The sequence below is a fragment of the Chelonia mydas genome, chromosome 4, assembly GCF_015237465.2.
Source record: "Chelonia mydas isolate rCheMyd1 chromosome 4, rCheMyd1.pri.v2, whole genome shotgun sequence".
NCBI classification, from domain to species: domain Eukaryota; kingdom Metazoa; phylum Chordata; order Testudines; family Cheloniidae; genus Chelonia; species Chelonia mydas.
In genome coordinates, this window is record NC_057852.1 from 109332841 (window position 1) to 109355759 (window position 22919).

General features: G+C 42.3%; 1 protein-coding gene across 10 annotated transcripts in view; it reads right to left on the reverse strand.

The window, feature by feature from the left end:
- Positions 1–10899, reverse strand: part of SLIT2 (slit guidance ligand 2) — a 411548-nt gene extending 400649 nt beyond the window's left edge. For 9 of the 10 annotated variants that reach the window (XM_043544595.1, XM_027832060.3, XM_037897998.2 and 6 more), the window contains exons 1-3: positions 9869–10080; positions 7331–7402; positions 5944–6015 (exon numbers count right to left, since the gene is read on the reverse strand). In XM_043544595.1, the coding sequence (XP_043400530.1) occupies positions 5944–6015; positions 7331–7402; positions 9869–10080 (356 nt within the window). Of the gene's footprint in view, positions 1–5943; positions 6016–7330; positions 7403–9868; positions 10081–10775 lie in introns of those variants that run through there. The other variant, XM_043544596.1, reaches the window with a different exon arrangement.
- Positions 10900–22919: the final 12020 nt, after the last annotated feature.

Here is a 22919-nt window from a genome sequence, read left to right on the forward strand (position 1 = left end):
TCTTGAAAATTCTGCTACTGCACTCAAAGACCTTTGTGCAGTATCAGAATTTTAAAATTCAGTGATATGAAGCCATACATTTGAAGTTAGAATTACACCCTTGTTATACAAGCTGTACACTTGTCACAATTTTACAATTTTTCTTCTGATAAAACTATGGAATAGAGCGAAGTAATGTTCTTCAAAGGAAATCCTACTTTTTCCTTACAGCTAAGCGTGTAGCTGAAATAATGTATGCGACAATGCCTCATACATCACCATAGTATCTGAACATCTACAAATTTAAAGTTATTTGTCCAGAACATGAACTAAAAACTGTAGTGATTTAGTACTACTGGGTCAAACCCTCAAGTTTTCATGTAAATGCTGCCTTCATCGCTAGTTCTCAAGTAGCCTGTTCTTAGAAAAAGCTACTCCCCCACCACCTCTCCTTTCCATGGTAATACACTGAGTAGACAACAAGTACAAGCAGATTTACATCAAATACACAATTCCCTAACATAACTGAATGCATGCACACAGTTTGATTTAAGTAGTTCTCTACCACTTTTGTTACTCTAGAAATAACTGAATGAAATCTGCCACAAAACAGAATATTTAGCTCTTTAACTTAATCTTTCCCAAGACTGAAATACAGAATATATAAAATGTAAAAAAACATTATTGAAGTTCAGTGAACATAAAAGTTTGAAATAACTTTGATTTCACTACTATAGCATTCTTCATTCAAACTTTTAAACAATCATATTTAAAACTTTGCTGTTACAAGACAAATTTGAGTGAACAGACTGCATCCTAGATTATGAAGACAGTTAAGTTATAGTAGCAAAACATCGTTCAATGGTTTCTTTCTACAGAAAGTGCTATCAACAACTCCTATGCAAATACAAGTGGTTTCTAAAATGTCTGAGCTAGCAGTACTTTGAGTTTGCATCTTATGTTTCAACACTTGGTCTTGCAAACATTTATGCACTCACGTAACCTGACTCACATGAGTACTCCCTTGAAGTCAATTGACTCATGCAGCTCAAGTTATGAATGTGCATAAGTGATTGCATTGTCATTTTAAAGGAGTACTTCTGCCCGTCACATTCTGCACTACATCTTCAGAAAGGGGAGAAGTCATAACCACCAATTCTCCTCTCAGCAGCCTGCTGCTTCCCCCAGTGAGCATTTCCTCACCCATGGAGGACATCCTCTGGACATATGGCATGACTTGATGATGATCTTTCCTGGCTTTCCATTTTGGTCAGTAAGTCCCAATAAAAAACACTAGACAGTTGCCTGTTAGAAGCTGAAGCCTTGCTCTACTTATTCCTCTTGCATTCTTTCTACTACCCCTGATAAAAAAACAAAGCCAAAAAAAAAAAAATCTACACAGAACGCTTTTGATTATTCTTTAATACAGGCCTAGAGAAAGTGATTGTTAGCAATTTACACCTCTTCCTCGGCAACAGAAGTGTCCAGAGTTTACTCCTTGGTACGTAATTGAGCTCCATAATTCAAGTATTCCATTAAAAAAACCCCTCTATAGCCCAGATTCTGATCCTCTCACATGCTCCTTTCGCGCCACACTCTGGCCCCCATGCTCTTCAACTGGTCCTACTGACATTTGTGGGGCTACTCACATAATTAAGCGGTTTCTAGGTACATTCAAACATTTCTAGCCCTTATATTTGTAAACATGAATCAAGTGTTATCAGGTGTGGTAATTTCTTCCTGAATTTGTTCATATCCCTGAAACAATGGCCGAGAGGCATAAACTGCCCTAATCAAAATGGTCTGTGAACACTGATGCCTAAAACGACAGTTCCCATATCAACAGTTAACTATTTCCCTGCTGATCACTTGAGCAAAAATATCCAGTTAAGGTGCTTGCCTCACAATCCTGAACTCCCTCCTCTCAGGCTTTCCGGACCAAAAGCTCCATGTCCCCTCCTAACTGCTAAAATGTTCAGTTTCTATTACTCCCTTGCCCCATTTGATTCTATAGTGCAGTTAGGCATTATCAATACAAATATCTGTAGCCAACTGAGAACCAAGAATGCCAAGATGGCATAAAATAAACTGCATTTAATATAAAAAGATGGGACTACTCTAATGACTAATTCATTTTTATTTAAACAAAAAAAAATATTTTTAAATCTGACGCGGTCATGAAATTTCCACTAGAATGCCACAGAATTTATAGTTAACTTTCCAAGAAGTAAATGGGGGTCTTGTTAGAGGTTTGTACATAACACCATATGTGCATAATATTATACAGCAATGTTATTTCTTATTAAATGAAACTGTATTATGGCTGAAAATAAGTTCTTAACTGTTTAATCAAGATGTTATTTAATCTACAGTTGTATTTACACTTCATTGGTAGTTTATTTTGTTTTTGCTTTAGAAAGGGCTCAAGAAATGGAATGTTTTCCCTTTGCTCTTCTCCACACAAAGTTTGATTCTGCAAAGTGCTGTGTGCCTTCAACTCCCAGTTATGTCAATGGGATACAAGAGTATCAGCACCTTGCAGAAATGAACCTGCAAAATAGTACTCACACCAGTCCTTACTCTCCCAAGCAACTCCATGGAAGACATGGGTTCATTTGCATAAGGAGTATTTATGAAACTATTGGTCTGCAAGTTCAAGTTGAGCAGCTCATATTTCAGAGGATCTGGAGATTTATTTATCTGGGGAAGGGAAGAAGAGAGGGTGATCCTCTTTGTAAGTCGTTAGATAATTACTTAATATATCTTATATGTAATATTTGGAATTCTGATTAAAAACTTTAGCACAACCAAAAGACATTACATTTGACACAGATGTCTATGTTTATGTAACTAGCTTATAAACTAACTAAAAGTAAGCCACAGCCAATGGCTCGGATGCACTTTGTTCACAATATTAAAACCGGTATATTACATCAAAAATGATCTGACAGTAGCTAGGCTTGCTCACTAAGAAATGTGGCATTCTACATTTAAAGATTATGCATCCTTAAACACAACAGCCTCGCTATTTTATGTATGAAAAGGGAAACATTTGATGAGAGTATCCATAAGTTTCCTAAGAAATGGTTTGAGATTCCAGAATCCCAAGGAGATTAATTGGCTGTCAGATAACAATGTGCCTCCATCAGATGGACTTGGCAGTTGTAAACAAAAAGAATTTTCTCAGCTTTTCCTCACAAATATGAAATATTTGCTCTTAGCCAACAGCTGGGGTGATTTAAAGAGATCCTGCATATATATTAGTTTCATTCAAAACTACAACCCACCTCAAAACAACTGACTGGACTGCAGCAGAATAGAAAAAACCTAATACCATTAGAGAAGTAAAAGCTTCCAGACAGAAGACAATATAGTATCTAATTGGGAAATGTATCTAACTAAGTTTAGTAAAAGAAATACAAAGGTCCCAGTTTGTTACTTGAAAAGTGTCACCATAAAACAAAACCTCATAGTTAAAAAAACCAAATACCTGGATGTTAATTGCACCTGTCTTGAAAAATCATTTTCATTGATTAAAAATTTAAATAACCATGTTAACATTTGTAAGAATTTGCTTAATATTCCAAAGCAAAGAAACTTAAATTTTACATTCTATCAAATATTTAATCATTTAAATTCTCATTCCTGGTGCTCACACAGGTAACATCAGTTAATCCATTTAAAAGAAGTCAGACTCACTGACCAAAAATAAAACACATCACGATTTTGTATTTAAGAGTCTTATATTGGAGAAGATTTTCAAGGAATGTAGCACAAAAATAAAAATATTTCAAAGAGCTAATTAAGTTTACCATAAGAAGGATCCTTACTATAGGATATTCAGGAATGAGTAGAATTATGAACTACTTTGACTAGGGACAATTCATTGAGTTTATTTGTTGAGTAACAATTATTAAGACACTGACCTTCTGAGGTCTTTGACTAGGGATAAGTATGAATATTTCAATCTTACAGTACAACCTATACTGCTGTTCCATTTTCTGAGGTTAAGGTCCAGAAAACAGATTTAGGAATATTTTAAGTAAATGTTCTGCATATTACTTCTCATATCATAAGAGCAGAAGTTCTAGGGTTTACTAGCCCCTTGACCTTGTATAAAATTCTAACACATTTTTAAAGATACAAGTTCCTTTATAAAATAAGGCATTAAGAAAGGAAATTATAGGTTTTTTTAATTGCTTTGAAAAAACTTGACTATTCAGTTCTCAAATATACTGGTCAGAACACATTACAAATTTCTGACAGAGCAGCAAAATTGTTACATGACAGCACTTCCACTTTGCAGGTGCTGGCGGGAAACTCATTCCTTACAAAAAGGAAAGGAGTACTTGTGGCACCTTAGCGATTAACAAATTTGAGCATAAGCTTTCGTGAGTGACAGCTCACTTCCAATGAAGTGTGCTGTAGCTCACGCAAACTTATGCTCAAATAAATTGGTTAGTCTCTAAGGTGCCACAAGTACTCCTTTCCTTTTTGCGGATACAGACTAACACGGCTGCTACCCTAAAACAAATCATTCCTTACAATGAACCAAAAACTACATACTTCATCAAAACCTATGTAATCAATGGATTTCTACAGTTAAACGGATAGCTGCTAAGTCAACTTTTGACTAACAAGTTAGAAGATCATCACTAGCCTTATGTTTGTATTCACGTGAAATTACTTTAAATATTACAGACAGCAGACAAGGATACAGAGCATGAAACAAATCAGGAAGACATTGAGCTGAATTTCTCTCACTTATACTGTGTAAATCAGGAATAACTCCACAGAGGTTGGTAGGGTTACACTGGTGAAAGGCTAAATCAAACCCCAAAAGTGTACTTTTAAAAAGAAGCCATAAAATATGGGGCCTGATCCTTCAGAATTGGGCCCCATGTTTTAAAAAGCAAAATAGTTTGCTGTATTACTAAACTATGCTCACACATCTATTGTAGTGTATTCAGCACGTAGAGGGTGTACAATATTTTACCCCATTCTACAGATTATTCGAATTTTAATACACTAAAGGCATCTTACCCTTATAGATATTATATTGTACACAACATAATCCATACATTTCTACAACTAACTGTTTTCATATACAGCATCCAAAAGTAGTATCCTGGGAAAGTCTGCACTGGAAACTTGTAAAAAGCTAGCAATGCAAAAAGCGAATACATTTTAAAGGAAAACAGAGCTCAGCTTTCTATTTACTATTCTTAATGAGGACATCTGTATTTTGCTTACCATCTCTATACTTCTGCTTCTCCTGAGTGTTTTGTGACTCCTTCTCCACTCACCCCACCCCCACTCATTCATCAGCTTTTAAAGATGGCAAAGCTAAGTATTTTAAGGGAACAGAACCCAATAAATAATATATTGCTCATTTAAAAATATTTTGTCCGGAGAGAGTTTCAACAAATTTTATTATTTTTGTACAAAACAGAGGTAGAGGAATGCACATGCTGAGCATTTTTCTCCATATTGTAAGAACAGAAAACACACTTTGCATCGAGTAAATATTATAAAGTTTCTTCCTACACAATGTTGTGAACACTCAAATTTCACCAAGACTAAAATCTCACCTTTTGTCTCAAGGAAAAGAAAAGGGGGGGAGGTTAAAGGGAAAAAAAAGCTTTAGAGTGAAGTTTCATGCTCCGTGTGGAAAAAAAAGTTATGTACGTAAGTACTTGTGCATTCAAAGCAGACTATTTTTTTTTAGCGTTCAAGAAGTTATCTTTAGATTCAAAATGTATATTGCAGTTTTCCTCAGAGTATTTAGCCAGGATTTTCCACCCATTGTAGGTACTCTCTGAAAACTGCCAAGGGCTCTTGTTTCTCAAACATTTCAAGAGTCTGACTATAAAAATCAAATATCTAGTGCCCTGAAAGACAAGTGAAATGACACAAAATTATAAGAAGTTATGTTGTCATATGTTTGGAATTAAAAATACTTACAGCCTCTCCAGCTCTTTTAAATCCTGGAATGCTCCCCTTTCAATAGTGCTAATCTTGTTTTCCATGAGCTGACTGAAACGTAGAATATATATAGTGAGTTTTAACGGCTTCATGATTATGACTGCATTAAAACCTGCTATTGCTGTACTTCAGAAACTGGCAGCTTGCAAACATTTCACCTTTATTAACTCTACAATTCTTATTCCAGAGTGAGATTTCACATCCAATTTAATATATTTAGAACCCCTGTCACTCCATTGGGGCACATGTGCACAAACGGGGGGGGGACGGGGGGGGGACGGGACTCAGTCTCTTCATCATTAAAGGAAACCATAAAAGCAGATCTTAAACCTGCTCAAGAACATTAAGATCATGGGTAAGAAAATATACCATTTACTAAGGAGCAATGATATAAAACTCCAATTAAATATATCGTACAACTGATCTACAGTTTGTAGGGAAAATAAAAAGATAATGATTCAATGGATATTTCACAATTCTGTTTATACACCTATATATCAACTGAAAATATGTAGAAATATGTCCACAACACCACACATCAGTATCTGTATTTTGATCTAAAGGGTATAATTAAAACACAAGATCGTTACAATTTTTCTCTAGACTTAAAATTGTTCCACTTATGACAATTCAGACTCAAGGAATAATTTAGCTTCACTGAATAAAATGGCAGTAATCACAATTACAGTTTTCTTAAGTCACATTTAATCAATTTATAACCAGCAAAAGTTAATGTAAAGACCTTTAAACAATATATGTGAAGCTATCCAGACTAAAAAAATCCATCCAGAAAGATACAATACCTATTGTTTTAGTTTCTGAAAAAGCAAACATTTTTAAATTGAAGAGTTGGGATTAGATATAGATATTGTTTGTCTTTGGTTAAGAAATACTTTCCATTTTCTTTCGTTTCATGAATTTCCTTTTGCAGCAGTTTGAAATTGAACATGTGTATACTCAGCTATATGTTTTGATAATCCTAAGGTAGCGGTCTACTCAGCTAGTTTCTTTTCAATTAATTTTAACCAAAATACAAGATTTCCCTTTTCATGCATTTGTAAACTACCAATTTAAAGCCTCAACTTATTTTGCTATATTTGTAATTTTAAGGGAAGTGTACAAATCACTAGAGGCTACATATAAAATTGCTACTGTGGCATTTTCCAAACTTTTTTTTGTCACCCCATAATTGCTCTTCTCCGCCCCCATTTATTTTAAGTTCAGATGCTGCAGCATAGGAGTTAAATGTGGTGAAATATTCAGCTTTACTTTTTTAAAAGCTAAAAGAACTTTTTGAAAATTTAAAGTCTAACCTACATCATGTAATTTTAACACACCATAACAGCATAAAGTAACAAGAACTTACAGGACTCGAAGGTGTCTTAGGCCAGTAAAGTCAGTCTTTGTGATTCTTGTGATATTATTTCCATTAAGGTCCCTAAAAAGAATCATGTATTAGCAGAAAAATGAAACAAACATTCAGAGGATTTAAATTATTATTTTGTTGGGGTTCATCTTTAGTGCTTTAAAACCAAACAAGAACTTAAATGTGCCTGATAGTTAATTCTTAACACTAGCTCTGTGTGAGTTGCTGACAATAAATTGGTTTATGTTAAAGTTAATAGTTTTAAACTTTGTAAGAAGAGACCCTTATAAAAAAAAAATCTATTCATCATTATGTGGTTCACGTTTACACTAAGTTTTGGAATTATCAATTTTGTTTATCACAAAAGTGTATCTTAATGTTTTTGTAATATTGGTATCTAACTACAATTAGAACCAACCAACATTTAGACAGAAAACTCTTAATTGTACCAACTGAAAAAGTATAAAAACTACAATCAAGTTACAGGTAGTCAAGAAATCAAGTAATTAGGAATTTATTTGGATAACCACTTTTGCAGTGTATTTAATAAATATATTACTAAACTTCCTATGGCAAACAGTGCTTAGAAAGAATCAAAAGACTTGATCTTCAAAGATTTACATTTATAAGGATTTTCCTTACAATCCTATGTTTGAAGAATTTAGTTTTCATACTTTTACAGCTCAGGAAACCCCACTGTGACTGTAAAGTGCAAACTCAGAGGCAATGATGGAAATAGTATTCAGGCCTTGACATTTTTGTTCAGATTTCAGCACCACTTTCCCTTCTGGAGTTACTACCCCTCTTTCTGGCATCTTAGGTCAAGAACTAAGCTGGCCCTGGTTCCAATCATTACAAGTAAAACCAGGCTTTGCTGTGGCTTGAATATCCTCCTTGATCTAAGTCATAAGGGAAACAGTGTTACACAGAAACTAACCTTAGGATTACCGATCATTTATAATATTCTTTTTGAAAAATCAGCACATTGTTATTTTAAGCAAAAGTGGCAGGAAACAGTTTCCACTGAACCACGCACAGTTTCTTCACAAGAAAGATCACAGTGAATCACTTTGGGATTTGTCTGAGTGCAGACACTGCTAGAGTAAGATGTGTTTATACTTAAACCTTTAAACTGCTTTGAATAGCATGAAACAAACAAGTGAATTTTTTTTTTTTTTTTAAATCTCTTCTCTCCCTCTTTTCCCCCTTACCCCTTTTGGAGAAGCCAGGATGGTATTAGATCCAACAGCTCTTTCAGGAATATTATGCATGCTTTTCACAAACTGAATGCATCATAATTTGTATGCAGCATTGTTGTAGCTGTGTTGGTCCCAGGACAGTAGAGACAAGATGGGTGAGAGAATATATTTTATTGGACCAATTTCTGTTGATGAGAGAGAGCAGCTCTGGGCTTATACACAGAGAGCTCTTCTTTAGGTCTGGATCCTAATTTGAGGGGGGAGGAGGGAGGAAATCAATCAGGGCTAGGGACAGTTTAATCAAGGCTGTGACTTGAGGCAGTAGTATGTGTAACTGGGGTGAAATCATGTTGTATGCCCGCTTAAGGGGAGCAGAGAAAGCAAGGGCAGCTTGTGCCCTGAGGCCAAGACACATGGAAGGATTTGAGCTTTTTCCTAGGGGAAGAGGGATGTAGGCGCGAAGGAAGATGTGCCCTTCCGATAACGGGAGTGTAAATATAGTCTCTCTGCCCACCCCCACCCCCCCCCATCGCTTTGCATCTGCTCGGGAATTCCCTCCACTCTTCCCTTCGAAAAGCAGTGTAGCAAAAAGGAAAGCAGGGGGGCTAACTGCCGTTTGCCCGCCGCCGGGGCGCTCTGTCCCAACACTCAAGGGCCTCCTTGCCGAGCCCTGGTTTTGCACACCGCCTGGGAGCTGGGCAGAAAGGGACACGCCGCAGGAAGGGGAAAGGGAAGCAGAACTTGGGCAGCTAAGCCGAGCCCCTTGGGGCGAGCGGTCCCAGCCGGCTCCGGTTCCCTGTCCCCATTTTAAAAGCCATAGCGAAGTTTAACGGGCAGTGACAACCCCCCCCCCCCCCCCCATTCACGGGGAGGGGGCAGGACGACAAGCGAGGCACCCAGACACACAGCGCAGGGGAAACTGCCGCCCTATGTGTCGCCTCCTCTTACCCTGCAGCCAGCGGCCGCGCGAGAGGAGAGGCGGACTCGCCTCCTGCCGCCTTTCTAGTGGGAAAGGCGAGGCGGCGGAACGAATGGTTTCCCTCTTTCATGTCTCCTAGCGTTACCCTGGAGCCCACCATGAGGCGAGCGGGAACCGGCCCAGGAGCGTCTGAAACCTAAGCAAAGCCTCCAGGGAGTTTGAGTGTCACCTGCCCCACCCCAGGCGCTCTGCAGCGAGGCGGCTCCACAGGGATGGGAGAGTCCAATCACACGGCCAACTGGGGTGCTGCTGGAGGGAGGGCGCCCCCCGCCCCACATACCACAGCTCCCCGGGGCGGGCGAAGCGCGCATGGGGTAGGGAGCGAGGCGCGGTGCTCCAGTGGCTCTGGGGGTTACTTACAGCCTTTCGGTGTTGCGGGGGATGTTCCTCGGGACGCTCCGCAGCGCCAGCCCGTGACAGTCCACGGTGCTGCCGGAACAGGAGCACTGAGCCGGGCAGGGCTGCGGCGCCACCTCGCTCAGGATCACCAGCAGCACGAGCCCCAGGGAGAGCCTCCCGAAGCCGCCCATCCTCCGCCGCCGAGCCTGCGCCGCCGTCGAGCCCTGCAGCATTGGCCCCCGGGCCAGGGAGGAGCGGGGAGAGAGGCAGACCGCCCCGCTGATAAGACAGGACACAACCGCCCTCCTGCTCCTCAGCGGAGCGAGTACTTGGGCAACTTGAAGCGTATGAGAAGGCAACCGGAGTCCTTCGCGATCCAAGGCGGAACCAAAAATCCCTGGCAAGGTAAGAAGGGTGGCACCAATCCGCCCCTGGAACCAACTTCGCTGGGGGGGCGAGCCGGGGTCTCGTAGCCCTTCTGGTGGCAGAGAAGATGCACGACTTGTTCTTGGCGCACACACTCCCTGCAAATGCGAAGCAAAGCCACCGATTCCGGAAAGGGCAGAGCTGGGTGACTCCGCTTCTTCCTCCTCCTCGTCCCTTTTGACGATCCCCCCACCCCGCTAGAAGCCACGGACCCCACGTTTGCTTAAAGCTGCATGTTTCCCATAGAACTGCATTGCGACCAATCGCCCAGCGGCACCACACGCGAGCGATTCAAAGCACTTGGGCAGAGCGGCTCACACACACGCTTCCCCCACCGACGGGCTGGTTACAGTCTTGCAAGGGGGTGGGGGCTCGCTCTGCAACTGCACACACACACTTCTGCAAGAGGAGCCTCAGCAAATCATATCTCACTGCCAAAGCATTCATCAAACTGCCTCGGGGGTTGGAGGGGGGGGGAGGGAAGAGAAGAGAGTCAACACACAAGATGATGTTGGGTTGTAAGCTCCCAAAGCCAAGTTTCGCAGGAAAGAGCTATTCCCGGAGCACGACAGTCAGGAGCAGTTTGAGAAGTGATCCGTTGCCCTGCTGCAGAGAGCGCTCATCCACCTCCTCCTCCTCGGTGACAGATCACAGCTATCGATGCCCTGACGATCCTGAGAGCACAGCGAGACAGCACCGCTAGCGAACGTAGTGTGTGTTCCCTCTCGTCTCCCGGATACAGCAGCTCTGCTGCAGCAGCAGGCGGCACCTGATGGGAAAGGTAGGAACGGTGGGGGTCGTGTAGGGGAAGACAGTTCAGCAGCTCCTGCGATGGCTATGCAGAGGAGCAGAAGGAAGAACTTTCCTTTCCCCAGCCTGGGAAGGGAGAATGCCTGGGAAAGGTTTCCGTTCCCCTCCCCGATTCCCGCAGGCGCACCTGAGCAGGGGATGTCTGTATAAAACAGTCCAGAGCTGGCTCCAGCCCCTGTAGCTCCCAGGCGGCTGGTCTCCTCCTGCACACAGGGAGAGGAGAATAGGGGGAGGGGGTGGGAGAAGAGAGACAACACGCAAGCTCCTTCTTTCACACCCTTAAGTCTCTCAGTTTGAACAATAGGATGAGACACATACGCAGGCCGCTTCGCTTCCCCGTTGCAAGGTGTGTGTCACTGCTAGCGCTGCAGAAAGTGCTTCCCAGGGCGACACAAAAACCTGTGCCAGCGCTTTCCAAGCTGCTGCTGCTTGGCTCTTTAGCAAACAGGAAGCTTCCAGCAGCTTTTGCCACAGATACCAGGACCCTCCGCCTTGCCTCTTCCTCCGCCTTCTCGCCCTGCTGCCGCAAACATCCAAGCACCTCTCCCGTAAACAACACCAAGCCAGAAGTTCCCCACGCTCTGCCCCTTATATAGGGGCGGCGGAACCTCGCCTCCTCCGGCCACGCCCAAAACCGCAAGGGAAGCGTTCATTGGCTGGCCGGCTCCAGACCTCCAAGTCCGGGGGGGGGGAGGAGGTGAGTGGAAGAGGAACTGGGGAAACGCAAACAATGAATGAAAGTTCAGCGAGAACGAGAAACCCTAGCCCCTAACAAGCGACCTGCCTTCCCAGTGAGGCTGGCGGCAGCTGCACCGCCTGCCGCTGCTTAGTACTAGGGTGGAAAGAGAGACAGAGTTCCCCTGAAGCTGGGTGAAGACATCAACTGCGCTCCCTTTCCTGTAGCGATCGCCTCAACCACAGATTCCTAGGGACTGTTTAATATTGGCAAGAGAGCTAGAAAAACAACTGCAAGGTCTATGCAGTTTCAGCATCTTCACTCCATCTCTCCTTCCTCCCGCCAACGCTCTCACACACTAAGTTCTTTTTCAGACCTGAGATTTTTCTCACACACCTTAAACACCTCTGTGCGGAAAAAACTCAAGCGTCTGTGAGGCACAGACAGATAACGAAAGGGGCTGGGGGCGGGTTGCATGCATTGGTGTAGTTAGCCTGCGAAAAGCAAAACAATCTTGCATATTTTTGATGCCTAGCTTGTAAACATCTCAAGCATGCCATTGAGTATTTCACCTTGACTGAAGAGAGGGTTTGGAGAATGATATTCTATTTTTCCATATTTAAAAAACCCACATTTTATGTAAATTATACAATAATCTTGTGAACAAATGTTTTCTGAAAATTCAAGGGCATGAATATGACTCTATATACCTTTAAATAAGCAAAGCCTCAGCATCATGCTGCTTTATTTATATCTAAGTGACAGATCTAGTTTTCTTTTTAAAGGAAAACTAATTTCCTCTTCTGTTCCATTCCAACAGTGTAAAATGCATGTTCAGTGTTTCTCTGGGATATCCTCCTAAAAATATTGCCTATTGCAAGAAAATTCTAGCATTCATTGAAAAATTTACATACACCAGGTTTAAAGTTGTATCTTTACTGAATTGAATTTATTCTTCCTCCTGAATTCAACACAAGGCGATTTAAAAAAAATCTAACCTCAGTGACATGAGAAGGTGATTCCCCATGCACAGAGGACACCACCAGAGAAGCCCAGGTCATCAGCAAGTAGTTTGTAAATGCTCCAGGGAGTTCACAGCTTCTTCCATATGACTGGGTCCAGCTGAGCCTCTTTATCCCTGGAGTCTCTGCAGCACAACCCAGTAAAATGCTCACTATCCTTATCTGCTTGCTACCAAGAGAACAAATTCTGTTCTCAGTTATACTGTTGTAAATCAGAAGCAACTCTGTAGAATCTGAAATCAGTGGAATTGGTCCCAATTTTTCCGCTGTTATTGTAGAATGTTAACCAAAATGAAACTAATTAAAACCAACTACTCTCATAGAGTATTTCACTGAGCCCCCCCCCCACACACACACTCTTCTCCCTTCCCCGCCCCCACCCCACATGCTATGAAAACTCCAGGGGGGGTTGAAAATATTTACCAGAGCTCTGTTCCGGACAGCTCCAGCTGAATTTAAGTCCTGGTCATGGCTATTTTATCTAGGGAAAATCATCTTATTTTTTCAGTCTGTCTCTTCAAAATGTCCCCAGCATACAAAACTGCACTTCAAGGCATGACTTTATCAGTTGCTTTCAACTTCTGGCACAATATATTAGTTGGAGTACTGTATACAACTAAATGAAGCTGCTCCATATTTAAACTGGTGTAAGCAGTATTCAACCCATTGACTATAATGGGAATTGAGATCACTCAGTGACTCATAGGATCAGGTCCTATGTAAAATATTTTAATTTGTTAGCCACATTTTGATCATGTTTTAAGAGAGGATTAGCTTCTTTTTTTAAAAAAGTTTGTTCTCTAATTTGCACTGTAAGTTACCGATAAATAAATCATAGGAAAGAAATAAAAATACAATTACACACACTATGCAGTTTTCTGCCTCTATCAGACACTCCCTTTCTGTCTAGGAGAGAAAAAATCAGAAGATATAGTGTTAGCCATCTGGTACTATTCATTATTTGATATTTACGTGCCAACAGTGTGCTTAGTGTTGTATAAGACACTAAGGGGAAACTACTTACTTGTAGGTATGCTTCTCTGAAGATGAAACTCCAACAGGATTCTCGTCCATGGGTCTTAGCTCCTTAGTATAAGACTTGCAGAACTCCCCAAGAGCCAAGGTTCTTACTGAATGTAGTGTAGTACCCTCTGTCGAATATGTATTCTGCTTTCCAGCAACTCCATTCAGATGTTTCAGGGGCATGAAAGGTGGAGTTCCAAGATGCTAAGACACTTCCAAGTGATTATGAATGAAAATATGCCCCACCAGAAGGAAAAGAACTAAAAAACAGCAAGACAAATTAAAAAGGTAACCCCAAATCCTCACAGGGATATTAGTGAGAGACTGAGAATCTTCTTGGAATGATATCTTTAGCCAAGTTCTAGTTACAGCAGTAAAAAGTAAGGCATTTTCCTTTCTCTAAAGAAACCACCTAACATGGTTCTGGCTTGTGCAGAATATAAAGCCAAAGGGAATATACATGTAGGTAAGACTATAGCTAGCAGCAAGAAAAGATCAATGCTAATAATAAGAACTGGAACAATCAGAAGTAGAGCTGAAGTATTGTAACAATAACAATTGAAAACACTACAAGAATGCACTGAAGCACCAAAGGAAGGGCCGCATTACTCTAAACACTCTTACGTTATTGTGAGTCTATATGACATAGAAGCATTTTGTAGAATCCACCACACAATTGTGTCTCAGACATTGTTAGTTAAACAAAACTGAGACTTTATCAGAGACAGATACAGAAGTAACCAGGCACTCCCAGCCTCTATCCCAGCACAGACCAACTGCCTCAATCTCAGTATTATTTGTCACCACCATCCCCTAGAATGATGGCCTGAGAAGTTATTACTTTCTGCAATGTTTTTAAGATGTTTGTGATGTCAAGAGACAGCTAGGATTTTCTTGCCATTACTAAGAATGGCTACTTTCTCCCATTGTTCCCCAAAAGGCTGAAGTCAAAGGCTCACCTCAGCGAGAATGACTATTTCCATACAGCCTTTTCAGGTGGAGGAGAAGCTGATTCTCATAACAACGGCCAAGGTCCTTCATAGTTTTCAATGCATCTAACTCCAGATTGTCCTCCGTTAAGATGGCCCTCACCATTCATCATATCAGAACCAGGCATAAGCAGTGTTGCCGATTCTCATTATTCTATCATAAATCTTGTGACACTCTTTTTTAAAGGTCCATCTCATGAAACTGAGTATCTCAGCTTTCATTCAAAAGTAAGTTTCTATCTCCTATGGTTGCACAGAAAATCCTGAAACTAGAAACCAAGTAGACTCTAAATGCTAAGAAAAAGAAGTAAAAAAGAACCCAATATTTTTTAAATTCTCATGGTTCTTGTGGGAGGAGAGGGTCTATCATGATTTTTGAATAGTTGAGATTGGCTAACACACTGTAGGGAAAGAGGAAGATTTAGACGGGAATGAGAAGGAGAATGTTGTGGTAAGAAAATGTTGGTGCTAGTGAAAATGGGAGGACCTAGCTGGCAGCGAGAGTTCCGTCAGAACTTTGTAAAAGTCTAACTGTCTCCAGAAAAGGTTTCAGTTTGGTTAAATTGTCAAATTCCAACAACAACAACAACAAAATGTTTTGGCAGAATTTTTCCAACCAGCTCTAGACTGGAGGCTAGAAGAACAAGGAAGGAGATGGGGCATGATTCCAAGCAGAAGAGAATGAGAGACTAAGGATCAGGACAGTGATAGAAAGGCAGCCTTTGGAGTAAAGAAGCTAAGAAAGACTAAGTGTCCCACTCAAAGTAGTCTCAGGAAGAAGAGGGAAAGAAAGAGAAGCCTTATATTTTTTGTAGTCTCCAAGAAGTTGAACGCACAGACCTTTGGTCCTCCCCAAGTTCAATTCTCAGTTTTGCCCTGGTATCAGGGGTATCTGAAGTTTTCTGAGCTCTGACCTTTGGCCCTATCACCCAAAGCAGCAGCCTGTCAAAGTCTACGCCACCCCTGTACCATTTCTTATTTCTTCATGTCTGTGCCTGTCAGGTCTTGTCCTCAGGCTCTTTCTAAACAGCCCTTTGCTAAGCCCCACCCATCTCATTACCCAGCTCCCTCTTCACAGTAATAACCAAGAATTACTCAAAAGTCATCTCAGTGAACTATTATCTATTCCCAAGTCTGCCCTTGGCTTCCTCTCTGTAGAACACAGCTAGTCTTTCCACAGGCTCTGGTACTAGAGAGCCTTCCCTTTGCCACTCTCCTACCGTGAAAAGATTAACTTACCCCAGGTTCTACCTCACCCCACCTCTCCTCTACAGATATAGGCTGTCCTTTTTATAGTCATGACTCCTCCTCCCACCAGTGGCCAACAGTGATGTGACTCCCGCTATGGACTACAGCTCTGCAGACCAAGCTGAGTCCTTAAAGGGCCAGCATTCCTATTACAGGGACCAAGTGATATTTAGCATGGTGAACTTCTCTAGTGAAGTTAAGGTTTTAGGGTTGAAAATACTGAAATCATTATTGAACCAACTGGAAGGAAGGGAAGGCTACAGACTTGGTCAGAGCTGAAAGGATAGAGATGTGCAAATCATGGGCCTGACATCAGGGATGGAACGGAGAAGGTGTTGGGACAATGTGATAAGGGCAGAAGTGGAAAAGAAAGGTGAGGAAAAAATGGATAGGGTGAGGACAAGCTGGAACTTGAGGCTGTGAAATGGGGTGCCAATGTGTTCTGTCACTGCTGAATAGGAATGAAAGAGTGTCTCCCCCTTTTCATGCACTATTACACAAGGTAGCATGGAGATATCAGTGACCTAGTGGAAACTTGCTAAGTTACAGAGTATTTTTGAAAAATTAAATGAGTTATGCTTCTAATGGTTTAGTGTCCAATCCTGCAAACAGTTGCTACCAGGCCCAGTGCTTACTACCATGAACATTGCCATTGGGCTCAGTCCTGGCCCACACTAAATCCACTTTGAGCTCTGGCTGCCCAAAGGGGACTTAAAAGTGTTCTAAATAGGAAACTCCTGCATAGTCTGGTTTAGGAGGCATGACAGAAAATGGTGTAAGAGCACCTCAGGGGGCATTATAAATTAGCAGAATTTGGACCAGGCTTCCTTAAACTATACTAGGGGCTGGACCAGCCTCTGTCTTACCCCAGGATCAGAGTTTGAGGGACAGAAAGGTGACATAAAGCCACTTTGACCTCCTTTGAAGTGGGCCAAGTACTGCTCCAGTGCACCGTAAGGCTGGCCCATTAACTTCTGTGGGACCACTCCTGATAGAAAGCGCTACAACTGGTAATAAATATTTTCATGATTGTGTCCTTAATCCAAATTGAAAGAACCAATGTGGGCCTAATATGGTCACAGGGGCACTATCAAGTAGGTAAAGCCACAAAATTCATCCAACTAAAAGTAATAGATTTTTGTGGGGACATCTTCTAGATTCTCAGTGTTTTGTCTTAATGAATCAACCACTTAAGACATTTAAACAATTTGATTGACTATATTTTTTTACAAGCAGAAAATAAATGTCTTGAACTCCTCCTACTGATTTTGCAGCAACAATCTGGCAATTACTATTCAAACAAGGGAGAGTAATGAAAAACTAAAACAGTGTTTTACATGGTTTGGGCTGCACCTTGTGAAGCAGAGAATTAGGTACAAAACATGCAAAATTCTTTTGTTTGTTTGTTTGTTTTTAAGACTCAATGCTTGATTGTCACACTGGTTTTACACCAATATAATTCCATTGATTTAAGTGGCATCACTCCTTATTTGCACTGATGTAAATAAATGGAGATTCAGTTCATATACTATCCTGTATGTAAATGAATTATAACTGAAATTTTATTTCATTATGAGACATGCGTATAGCATTTATCTTGTGTGTCTTGCTCCTTCTTGTCTTCACTAGCCACACATACACTCCCTCTAAGCTCTGGTTTGCGTCTGATGCTAGAAATTAACTCTTTTGCTCTCTCACTAACAGCATGGTGTCCCCACTGGACAAGCAGGCGACAGGATGTCTAATGCAGTTTTCATAGCCACTCTAGCAGCTAATCAGAAACATTTATTGCTAATAGCTTTTTAATTTTTTTAATTATATTTATTTATTTTCTTCCAAACATCATTGTTGACCCAGGAGACTGAACTCCTGAGGTGATGCAGAGGTCAATATTCTAGTGCTGCTCAACAGTAAACTGCTTGAATTATCATGCCCATTAACAAAGGCAGCTAAAAATAAATGTTTGGGAGAATTTCAGAAATAGATGAATGACAAAGAAATAGTACTACAAACACCTTTGATCAATTGTTTTTCTGTAGTATGATTAATAATGACTCATTTACTGACTTGTTATAGTTTTTAATCTGAACATATTGTACAGACTTTTTATATTTAATGATTTTACTCATTTATCTGCTTTACATGGTAAAAGCTCAAGCCATTGTTTGTATCCATTAAAAGAACCCTCTTTTCTCCAGTGCTCTGGTCAACCTATTTTTTCTTTATTTTCTTACACTGCAGCCATCCAACATATATGTTCCTAAGTACATATACATAAAGATGAAAAACATACATAAATCACTTAAAGCATGATCCTGCAGCTCTTAAGGTCATTGGGACTACTCCTTGAAGTCTACTCACACAAATAACGGCTGCAGGTTTGGGGCCCTTATTGACAACCGTCATCTAAATAACCTGCAATCCACAAAATATGGTTGCATCGCCATGATCACCCCTGCAAAAGCACATGTGAATGAGCCATACAAAATATCCTGAAGGTTAACAAACCTGACTCACTGTTAGTTTACTGATGAGTTTTTCCCTGTGCATAGAATAAAGCACTTCCACAGTTGACCATTATTTGACTTCTATTTGCCTGATGCAGAGACAAGTGGAGTGACACGAAAGTCCTCCATACTCATTCATATTTTGCTCCACCTTCTTTGAAACAAGATGAGTAATTTCAATTTTTAGCCAAACTTATGCAAGGCAGCAGTAAGCAGCACTTTACTTTGGACTATCATCAAATTTATCCACTCAATATGGACTCTGGAAAGAAAGCCAAATGAATATATAGAATCTACAGTTAGGCCTTTCTATGGTTCCTTTCTATTGGCTACTACCAGACCAATTCAGACAGCTAAGGAGTGTCCTCTCAATATTATGGAACATGCATGTTTTTTGCTGAGATTGAGAGACAATTGGTACACCAATCACAAAACAGTTTTAAAAATCAGTTGTGGTTCAAACCTACATTCTGGAGACAAATGTTCTGGCTCCTCTGCTGATTGACAATGGAGGTAAAGTGAGTGAAGCATTGGAAGAAGAGGTAACAGTCTCATTAGGAAATGCCATTTTATCATCAGATTCAGTTATGATGGAGAAGTCTAGGAGATCAATTAAACTAAAAAGCATCCAAAATTTCAGACACAAAGGATTTTAAGTATAGACAATCTTGTAATGGGAGGGTCTTTCACAAAATACTGGGCTTCCAAAATTATCCAGGGAAAAACTCTCCATGGAATTAAAATATTAAATGTTTTCAGAAGTCTGTTGCTTGAACTGCATGAAGAACATTTGTGAGCTCAAACTGGTACTTACATTGGGATGTGGTGGATCCTCCATGACTTACAATCTTTAAGTCAAGACTAGATAGCTTTCGAAAAGATAAGCTGTACTCAAACAGAAATTATGGGTTTAATGCAGAAATTACTAGTTGAGAGTCTATGGCTTGTGTTATGCAGGAGGTCAGACCTGATGATCATAATCATCCCTTCTAGCCTTAAAATCTATGAATCTACTGTATACTAAACTTAAAAGTGTTTGATGACCCTAACTTTGACAAATTTCCTAGACTTCCTTATAAGTAAATAAGTTATTCCCTTGTAAGTGATAATGTTCTTAAACTGCAAGAGATGGGTAAGGTCAATTGTATGGCCCTATGGATGATGTCTGATACAATGAGTTCATTAATTTATGTCATTGCAATATTGAAAATAGAGCAACTGTCAGACTTCCAACATTCATTGGCACCTGAGCAGTCACTGGTTAGGGTTAAAACTTTTGCTAGGACAAGTTCTGTGATTTTATTTGCAAATGCAGGCACTTCACCATCCTCTAATAAATACTGAGTATAAGATATAGGACATCTTATTCTAGGTCACCAAATGAAACATTCTCTTTTGCACAAAAAAGTCAAGAAAAAATTAAAAATATTATAAAATTTATTAGACCTTCTTATAGCTTGTTGTCTCTTTTCCTAAAGTGTTCCCTGCTCTCTCCTCTAGAGAGTTAATGCTCGAATCATTTGTTTCTTCAGGCATTCATCATATTTATAAAGGTTAGCTCAATTTATTAGGGAACATAAACCATGTCATGTGGCTTTCTGATGACTGAACATAAGACTATTCACTCTAACAACAACCCAATACTCAAAATATGTTTGCCAAATCTATGTATTGAACAATTGTGCGTAATAAACAAATTAAAAAAATATCATGAACAGATAAAGGGGCCAGGTCCAACATATACATTTTTTTTCCAGATAGTCACTATATTTGTCTCTTATTTCAGCCAAACATTCCAACTGAGATTGTCCTCAGTGATTCTAACACTTCTTGGAGAGATCTTTTTCTATCTTGCATAAACATTATTTTATTCAGTATATATATACTGAATATATATGTCATATAACAGAAATGCAAGTGAGGCCTGCAGTTGTTGCCCCTTGCTCATCAACAGATGCTGGCAGCAGTTGCAGATTAGCCACTGGGCCCATGGGCTCTGGCCAACTGGGGATCTCCCAGCTTCCACCCGGCAGCGTGGGGGAAGCCACCACGCCCCCCAACCCCATCTCCTGCAGAAGCCGTGGTACAGGGGAAATCCCCTCAACATCCCCCCTCATCCCCTGCAGAAGCTGCAGGAGGGGGGATACCCCCGCAGTGCCCCCTCCCAATCCCATCCCCAGCAGAAACCATGGGACGGGGATACCCCCGCAGTGCCTGGCAGAAGCTGTGGGATGGGGGAAGCCCCCGCCCAAGCGGCCCCGACCCCGGCAGAAGCTGCGAGACGGGGGAAGCCTCCTCAACAGAAGCCCCCCCAGTGGCCCCCAACCCCATCCCCAGCAGAGGAAGCCCCCAGTGCCCTGACCTGTCACTAGTAGAAGTTATGGGGCAGGAAGGGAAGCCCCCGTGCCCAATCTGGCTCTCTGGCAAAAGTGCCAGCCAGGGCAGGAGAAGCCGCAACACCCCAACCCTGGTCCCCTGCAGAAGCGCGGACCTGGACCTCTGTTGCAGCCCTAGGACTGGAGGAGCTCTCGCTCCTTGCTACGGCCCTGGGGACAGAGCTTCTCCGGTCTTGGGGCCACAGTGTGTGTGTGTGTGTGTGTGTGTGTGTGGCGGGGGAGGGGGGGGGGCAGAAAGAAGCAAACAGGTTGCAGGATGGGTGGAATGGGGGGAGCTGCAGGTGGAACAGGGGCCAGGTCCCGGGGAAGGGGAAAAAGGGATGAGGGTATGGGCAGGCCTGCAGATGGAAGGGGCAGGATGGGCCCCCCCGCCCACTTGCTCCAGTCTAGGGCCGCAGGAAACTTTAATCCACCTCTGGCCAGCAGAGAGCTCCTTTCCCTGTAAAGCTTCTGTCCATCTGGTGTTCTCAAGCAGCACTGGGCCACTCTTCTCCCTGATCACCAACAGGTGTAAATTGTAAGCTACCTACTCTCAAGAGCAGTGTTTTTCAAAGTTTGGGACATGTAAGGCACTGAGTCGCCTTGCTCAGCACCCAGGGACCCTAGCAGCTCTGGTCAGCACTGCTCACCAGGACATTAAAAGTCCCGTCAGCGATGCTGCCCAGCTCAGGCTGGCTAGTGCCTACCTGTTCCGACACTGCACTGCGCCCTGGAAACGGCCAGCAGCAGGTCCGACTTCTAGGCAGGGGAGGCCACGGGGCACCGACTCTGCACTCCCATTGGCCACGAGCTGGCCAATGGGAACTGGGGGGGCAGTGCCTGCGGGTGAGAGCCATGCGGAGCCACTTATGGGCCTCCGCCTAGCAGCCGAACCTGCCTCTGCACCCCAGCTGTGCCGCTGACTGGGAGCTTCCGGAGGTAAGCCTGCACCCCAAACCCCTCCCCCATCTCTGAGCCCCCCCAAACCCAGAGCCCCTTCCTGCACTCCAAACCTCTCATCCCTGGCCCCACCCCAGAGCCTGCACCCCAAGCCCAGAGCCCTGATTCCCTCCTGCACCCTAACCCCCTGCCCAGCCCAGAGCCCACTCCCACACCCTGAACCCCTCATTCCCAGCCCCACCCCACAGCCCTCACCCCAACTCTTTGCCTCAGCCTCTCCCATACCCCAAACCCCTCATCCCCAGCTCTGTTGGGTCATGGGCATCAACAATTTTCTTCAACTGGGTCGCCAAAAAAAAAGTTAGAAAACCACTGCTCTAGAGTTCCAAGCCACAGGACTTACACATCTATATTTTCTTCCTTGTTTGAAAGCATACATAGCTCTGTTCAAAAGTAGAGCCACTATAAGACTACTCAGGCAGCAAATGGTCCTCTAATCTACTCAGAGGCCAATTAAGATTTACTGGGGCCCTGGGCACAAAGAAGTTTGGGGCCCCCCACACCCTATTTTCTACCTATAAGGTGGGTAGAAAGCTGGCTAGATTGTCGGGCTCAACGGGTAGTGATCAATGGCTCCATGTCTAGTTGGCAGCCGGTGTCAAGTGGAGTGCCCCAGGGGTCGGTCCTGGGGCCGGTTTTGTTCAATATCTTCATAAATGATCTGGAGGATGGTGTGGATTGCACTCTCAGCAAATTTGCGGATGATACTAAACTGGGAGGAGTGGTAGATACGCTGGAGGGGAGGGATAGGATACAGAAGGACCTAGACAAATTGGAGGTTTGGGCCAAAAGAAATCTGATGAGGTTCAATAAGGATAAGTGCAGAGTCCTACACTTAGGATGGAAGAATCCAATGCACCGCTACAGACTAGGGACCGAATGGCTAGGCAGCAGTTCTGCGGAAAAGGACCTAGGGGTTACAGTGGACGAGAAGCTGGATATGAGTCAGCAGTGTGCCCTTGTTGCCAAGAAGGCCAATGGCATTTTGGGATGTACAAGTAGGGGCATAGCGAGCAGATCGAGGGACGTGATCGTT